At 35.7% G+C, this 8,142-nt stretch overlaps 1 protein-coding gene across 1 annotated transcript; it reads right to left on the bottom strand.

Moving 5' to 3' along the window:
• Positions 1-4,495: 4,495 nt before the first annotated feature.
• Positions 4,496-7,797, bottom strand: LOC110934121 (protein FAR1-RELATED SEQUENCE 5-like). The gene is made up of 6 exons (XM_022177311.1): positions 7,779-7,797; positions 6,375-7,203; positions 6,012-6,270; positions 5,703-5,919; positions 5,353-5,597; positions 4,496-5,227 (listed from the first exon to the last, which is right to left on the bottom strand). The coding sequence occupies exons 1-6, from the start codon at positions 7,795-7,797 to the stop codon at positions 4,496-4,498; spliced, it is 2,301 nt and encodes a 766-aa protein (XP_022033003.1).
• Positions 7,798-8,142: the final 345 nt, after the last annotated feature.

Genomic DNA, 8,142 nt, shown 5'->3' on the forward strand with positions numbered 1-8,142 from the left:
ATCATATATATACTTGGCATTCAACTTTATGATCAAATTTTAAGCAATCTTGTCCTTGACTATCTACCTATTATATTATTTTAATATTAATTATATTATTATATTTTTTTATACTTGTCATCAATTGAAACATTATCTTATATAGTAAATGGTGATGGTTAAAAGCAATATGAAAACAAATAGCCCATGCACAATACTTGCAGTGATCATGAGGTTGCAGTGTATAGTCTCTATTAATTGCCCATGCATGAGTTTGTGTGATACTGCAATTGATGTATGACTCTAATTAATAGAAACCTGTTGCAATGGTTTTATCACCTTATCCCAAATTAATAAAAAATTATGAAAATAATAAATCAAATATATTGATAGATCAATGTTATCTCATATGATTGTTTTATAATTTTTTAATGGCCAACGAACCTTTAAATGGGCTACTGGCGAAATTCACCACATCGGGATACACTCGTCTCCGAACCAGGGAAAACCCTCACCTAGGGCCGAAGCCCGTGAACACTCGCACGAAGGCACGACAATGCAGTGATGTAAAATCTGCTCAGTTCAAGGATCGAACTAGCGATATCTACCTATTCGTCTAATCTCCCATGTCTGAAATAATTGTTGGCTTATTATGGGAGGTGTCTTGTATAAATGGGACCAAATAAATAGCAAAAAACACTATCAAGTTTCTAGTTTTTTTTTTCATGTAGCAACTATATTATAAAAAAAAAAGGTAAGTTATATATGTACATTTCAAGGCATTATAGATGATTTGTGAACAAAAAGTGGAAACATGAAACAGACAGTATTTTATATATATGAATGTTTATTCGCATGGTTTATATAATTAGAATAAACATAGCAATTTTTAACAAAAACCTAACAGATGAATATTTTACGTGTTAATATTATAAATCATGCTAATTAGAAAAATGTTTATTTGGAAAAGTATGACATTTATTAATCAAATCAGGAAGGTTAGGGATTCAATTATTATGATGTGAGGCATAACGCTGTTTTAAATAACTCGAATATTAGTGGGTATGAAGAGCCTCATTTCCAAGGGGTGGGCCGCCACATCACCGCCACGTAGAAGGGGCTTGAAGCGGATGGATCTAGCGGGGTGGGGAATGAATCCCTTTATATATATATATATATATATATATATATATATATATATATATATATATATATATATATATATAGGGAGAAGATCATGTGAGAACCACCTCTTATTGCGAGAACCGCGAGAACCAATGTGAACACAACAAAAAATGCCTAAAAATAGCTAAAAATCACACATAAAAAATTAATATTTTTATATAAAAATCGCTACTTTTCGAAGCCAAAAAAAAAAATTTTTGCCACTAAAAGTAGCGATTTTAGCATAAAAAAATATTAAAAAAAATTAGATTTTTTTTATTTTTTTAGATTTTTTTAGGTTTTTTGGGGGTTTAGTTTTTAGCATTTTAGCTTGGGAGGGGGGGGGTTAGGTTTTTAGGTTTTTTTAGCTATTTTAGGTTGTGTTCACATTGGTTCTCGCGGTTCTCACAATAAGGGTGGTTCTCGCATGAGCCCCTCCCTTATATAGGGAGAAGATCATGCGAGAACCACCTCTTATTGCGAGAACCGCGAGAACCGCGAGAACCAATGTGAACACAACCAAAAATGCCTAAAAATAGCTAAAAATCACACCATAACAGTATCGTGTCTGATGATCCCGGATAGTGATCTGCTGAAACAGAAAGGATTGGAGTGGAAGGAGTTAATGAAAATGTTGCTTGTCATTGATGATGAGGAAAAAAAGGATGATGTGGCTGAGGCAGTTGAACCAGTTGATCCGCAAAAAGGTAGTGTATCATTAGACGGATATAACACTCCTACGAACGAGAAAAAAAAGATCATATAACACCACACACTTTTCCCTTTTCACCAATAACGGCTTCGTTTGTCGTAGAACTGGACAAAGTTGTTGAAAGGGTTCAAAGTGAAAAGACACCAGAGACAAAGTTCAACGTTTCAGGAATTGAAACGGTGAACTTGTTAACAAGACTGGCCGATGCATCAACGGATGAAAAACGTAAAGAAGTAACGGAGCCTGTTCAGCGTCAGAGATCGCCAAGGCCGAAACGAACAATCAAGCTTCCGGCGGCACTGCGGTCACCGTACGTCGAGCGGCCTGTTATGTTGAGAACCGTTCGTGATAAGGCTGAAGAAACACTTGCTCGATGTATATTTTCTGCAGTAGGAAACGTATGGTAAGAATCCAAATTGGACCTTAAAAAACGTATTTATATGGTGTATTATACGTTATAAGTTTTGAACATATATTGAATTATACATTCGTGTCGATGGTGTTTCGGTTTGTAGGGATATTTTGTTCAGTGACAACGGTAACGTGTCAGTTATGAGGGGGCCTTTTGAATCGATGATGCCTGGTGTAACTGTGCACGTGAATGTCATCAGTGCATGGGCCGCATTGTTGAACCATGAAGAAAATAAGAGGAGGATGGGGACAGCCCCAAGATTATTCTTCAACGCAGGAATGCTGGTAAGTTTAATTTCTGCAGATTATTAAGTGAACACAGACCGTATCATGTGATCATAGTTAATAGCACCATGTATTAACTTAACACCATGTTTATGTAAATAACACAATTGTTTATTTGTGTATTACTTAAATAACACAATTATGTGATTGTGAATTCTTAACTTAACACCATAATTTCTTTTTTTGTTTACCTGAAAAACACCACAGCTGGAAAAAGATTTCGCGTTCTCTGAAGATGGACGATTAGCAGAATTTACGAACAACATGAATGCTGTGCTTGATTCAACAGAACCAAAAGTATTTAAAGGCAACTTTGAGATGGTGTTTATACCTATGTTGACCGGGCAACATTACTATCTGCTGTTTTTCAACTTGAGAACAAGAGATGTCTTTATTATTGACAACATAGAAGGTGCTGCAGGCTTAGAAAGATACCAAGGAAATGTGGAGAAGATGGTATGTTTCTGAATGTTTATATTTATACAGCTGATGTAACAAAAAAAAATTATTTGTTAACATCAATAATTTATAACTGCAGATAAGTACATTTTGTCGGTATCTAAGACCGATGCATCCAAAAATCACTGCACAGCTAAGGAATACACAACCAGTTCGACTACAGTTGCCATGGCAAACACTTTACAATGGCATCGACTGTGGTATTTTCCTTATGCGGCATATGGAAACTTACAAGGGTAATCGCGTTTATATTTCTATTTATTAAAAAATAATTAAAATAAATGTACACGAAATATGAACAACTCTGATGGTTTGGTATTGAATAGGAACACACGTTGGACATTGGATGTGTGGTTTATCGAATGCGAGGGACGTTACTGGATTGGTTTTGCCTGATCAAGCACGCGAAATCGAGGATCTGCGTAAGAAGTACCTCTCAAAAATGCTCCTAAGCGACGTGAACACGGAACGGGGACAAGTGGAACAAGAAGTACAAGAATATGCACTTTTGGACGAGGATGATAGGTTGAGAATGGAAGACAATGCAATCAATCGGATTGCTGAAAGGTTGGGAGCTGAAGTGTAAGTGGATAGCAGAACAAGTTAAACTTTTTGTTAAAAGACAAACATTTTGGGAAATATAGATTATATGATGTGTTAGCGTTTTGGAAAAGTTGTAAATATGGTGTAGTTTGGCTATGTAAAGTATGATTACAATCGTAAGTTGTTTGTGTTTTACACACCTTTTTATTCTGGTGTTTTAATGAATTAATATTGCGATTTCCGGCACAAAAAAGAACGCGTATTGGCCAGATAGTTTTTTACAAAGTAAATGATGATCATGCTAATTATGTAAAAAAATATACCAACTCCTTTGCAACCTGCACAATTAAGACACTATAGTCAAGTAAATAACACAATAACGCTACACATACATAAATAAGCAACCTAAACATATGAACACCAATAATAACACCCTGAACAACTAATAACACCATAGTTTGACAAATTAAAAAAATAATTTCTATACAGAGAAATAACACCATTAACAATAAATAACACCCTGAACTACAAATAACACTACTGGTTATCAATGAAATATCTCAGATAGGACAAATAACACTACTCAACTTGAATTAACAAATAACACCATTAACAAAAAAATAACTCCATGAAAAACACATAAAACCACTGGTTTACAATAAATATCTGAGGGAGGACAAATAACACTATTCAAATTGCAACATACATAATAAAACACACTGAACAAAAAATAACAGCATTGGTTAACAAAAAACAAACATATTTAATAGAAACAATATATAAACCATTGTCACTGGTAATATTAAAATTCGAACAAAAGCAAACAAAATAAATCCATGAGTGTATGCGAATCCGAAAAACGATAAAAAACCTAGCAATGTACGAAACAAGAAGGAAGTGCGTTAAAAATAACGAAATTTTTAGACATCTCTAAATAACTTACTACTCCTCTTCCCCATCCTCCTCGTCTAATGCATCCTCATCTTGTTCATCCATATCTTCTTCAACTTCCTCCCATTCATCTTCCTCCTCGTCAACTTCATCAGCTTCTTCACCGTCATCCTTGGCCATAGCTTGTTCTTTAGTCCGGGTAGGGTTTTTGCAAGAACGTCTGTTATGACCGTATATAAAACAGTTTTGACATTGACGGCTCTTTTTACCCAACTGACTTAATGCAATTTCACGTTTGGACTTCATCCGTTTAGGCTTACCCATACCTTTGAATCTTGTTCCAATCGGAACACGAACGGTTGCTCCTGATGGTTTTGTGTTACCAGTAATTTCTGCAAACCTTTCACGACGGCTCTTAGGTGGAGCATTAACGACAGACTCATCCGCAATTTTGAAATAATTAACAACATGGTCCCTGAACGAGCATAGCGCATCAAAGTTGGTGACAAGCTGATTAATAACCGACTCTGTAGAATATGTGATCTCACGTACAACACGGTTAACTTCATTATAACGATCCTCAGTCTCATTGATACCTAGAATAGCACCAGGGGCACTATTTGGAACAGCCTTCCGAGTCCAACGTCGTAATATATAGCGTTGTGGAAACTCCCTAATGTCAAGCATCCTTAGCACACAAAAGATGTGTGAGCACAACAACCCAAACTGTTCAAATCCTTTGCATGTACAATACACAGTCATGTCGTCCTCCCGCATCATAACCTATAAAACACCATTAGAAATTATAAAGTTTTCATAAATAACACTATAAAACACCATATGCAACTGGAAATCACCAATATCTATACAATTTTCAAGAATAACACTAAAAAACATCATGTGTATACCTCGAAGAAAGTAGTGCATGGTTGTTCCCAGTCTTTCACAAAAAAGTTAACGAAGTCACCCATGTTTTCCCACTTTCCGATAGCACATCTGTGTATACCGTTTTGTATCTCCAACTGCTGGTCAAAAAATATAGTGCGTGTGTATACCCTGGACGCTTGATCCTCCAAAACAAAGTCTTCAGCCCATATTTCAGCGTTTGTATTTCTGGTGTCATGGTCATTCTTCCTGTGCTCGTGTCTCTGAGCTTCAATAGCAGAATCAAAATGCCCCAGAAATTCGACAAGTGTGCAACCCGGGTTACAGAACTATCCAAAGAAATGGTTCTCGCTCTCTGAACGAGAAGAGGTACGCATAAGCCCGGACATGACCTCCTCACGATAATAAGCTGGTATCCAAGTATCCCCGATTTGGTAAAGTGACTGCAGCCACTCATGATCAACCAAGTTAAAATCGTTCATTATGGTAGCCCACTCACTTTCAAACTTAACTGGTATAACTGAATCGGTCCACACAATGGCACACAGCCTCTTTTTGAAATCTGTATTATTGCAGATTGAAGCACCAACCTAAAACACCATTGAATAACATATAACACCATAATCACCAAAAAGTATTTAAAAAGTAGTAAGAAAGGTTAAAAGGACGAACAACTAAACACCTTAGCAGAAAGCTTGTCCATGATGTGCCACATGCATAGCCTATGTCTACTCTCGGGCCATGTATCTTCGATAGCCTTCTTCATGGCTGGGTCTTGGTCGGTGACAATCACCGGAGGGGCACGGCCAAATGCTTGACGAAACACATTTAGCAACCAACTGTAAGTTTCAGCAGTTTCGTTTCCTATTATAGCGGCACCAAGAGTAACGTTGCGCTTGTGATTGTCGATGCCGGTAAATGGAACAAACATCATGTTGTACCTAAAAAACAAATACGGAATAAAAACACCATAAAAATGAATTACACATACTTAAGAAAAATAAGTTGTAAAACCCAAAATAAATACAATAATTACCAAACTTACTTGTTACGACGATATGTGGCATCAAATGAAACAACATCACCAAACACAGAAAAAATCCTTTTGGCATCTTCATCTGCCCAAAACAAACCCCTTAAAACTCCATTCTCGTCTGTTATATACTCCATTGAAAAGTTAGGCATGTACTCTTTCTTCCTCAAAAGCCGTTTAATCATCATATCAGCATCAAACTCCGATATATACCTGTTCAGGTCTCGCTTGAAATTTTTAAAATCGTTGTTGGTTGCCCCAACCTTGTCAAACCCACCATACAATGTCCTCATGATATTAAACGCTTTCACAGGGCCAATGTTCAAGGCACTCAACGCGTTAACGGCTTGCTCTTGCATATAGTTCATACCTCGGTTAGAGGGGAGTAGATGCCTATCTTCCTCAGCAACAAAAAAATGATTATGTGCCTCATTGAAAGAAGATACCTTGTATAGATTCGAAGGCATTAACTTTATAAACATACGTGCTTTGCACCCAGTCCTTATAGAAGGAACACGTCGAACAGATTTCCTCTTTGACCCATTATTTGAGGTGTCAATCTTTTTAGATGTATCGATCGCCTTAAAAGGTTTAGTCCCCTCCTTTGAGCCAACAAACCATTTAGATTTTATAACACCATGATGTGTGTATTGAGAAGACTTCCTGGCGGTGAAGCCTGAAGCCATTGCATACTTCTGATAAAAGAGGAATGCGTTGTTCACTGTGTCAAAGGTCATCTTATCCCTCGGCTTAAGCGATTCATCTACCTTCGGTAAATAAGTCCTCTTATCGGAGTTTGGAGACAGTTGTAGTTTCCCAACCGGCTGGTAGGTTTGAAATCCTGCGAAAATAATTCTACAGTAAAAAAACAATACAACATAATATGTATGAAATAACACCACAAAAACATTGTTATGAAAAAACACCCTCTACTTATACGAAAAAACACCCTCTACTTATACGAAAAAACACCATGTACGTATAAAAAAACACCCTCTGCTTATATAAAAACACCATGACTCATCATCAACTGAATGATTCTACAGTAAAAAAACAATACAACATAATATGTTTAAAATAACACCACAAACAACTGTTATAACAAACCAGCCTCTATTTATATGAAAAAACACCATGTACTTATAAAAACCCTGTAGGAACATCCAATGGAAAAAACACTATGACTCATCATCAACCAAAATAAAGAACACATACCAGCTTCAACTTCGATAACATACATAAAAACACCATGCACGTATAAAAAACACACCATACAGAGTTATAACTGGTGTTCATGAGAATTCCAATAAAAAAACAGATGATTGAAAAATTGACAATTACAATTAAACAGATGATTGTAATTGAATATTAATTACAATTACATAAATAAGCTGCGAATAAAAGATACATAAATACCTTGATCGTCGTTCTCCATGAAGAAAGAAAGTATGGATCAGATTAACGATTGTATGCGTAATTCAGTCTGTATGCGTGATCAAAAATAAGAAATTGAAAGCGAATTTATAATGATTAAGAGATCAAGATGATTTAAAGATTTAGATGATCTGATAAAATATTCAAAAATCGAATTCCCTTAAAAAACTCAGAAAAATCGGTTACAAAGATTTGATCCTTAATTAGGTTTGTTTGTATAATTACTAATATAACCTTGATCTAATAAAATTAATATGGAATGATCTAATGGCTGAGATTCTTTCTCACTTTTCTCACAATTTAGGCCTTTTTTACAGGATCATTTACCTATATATATATATATATG

The sequence above is a fragment of the Helianthus annuus genome, chromosome 2, assembly GCF_002127325.2.
Source record: "Helianthus annuus cultivar XRQ/B chromosome 2, HanXRQr2.0-SUNRISE, whole genome shotgun sequence".
In the NCBI taxonomy this organism is placed as follows: Eukaryota; Viridiplantae; Streptophyta; class Magnoliopsida; order Asterales; family Asteraceae; genus Helianthus; species Helianthus annuus.

Excerpts from the sequence above, each read along its gene's own strand:
- LOC110934121 (XM_022177311.1), bottom strand. Across the intron at positions 6,271-6,374 it reads GCCACATATCGTCGTAACAA|GTACAACATGATGTTTGTTC; the intron begins GTAAGTTTGGTA and ends TTTGTTTTTTAG. Across the intron at positions 5,920-6,011 it reads TGGACAAGCTTTCTGCTAAG|GTTGGTGCTTCAATCTGCAA; the intron begins GTGTTTAGTTGT and ends ATGGTGTTTTAG.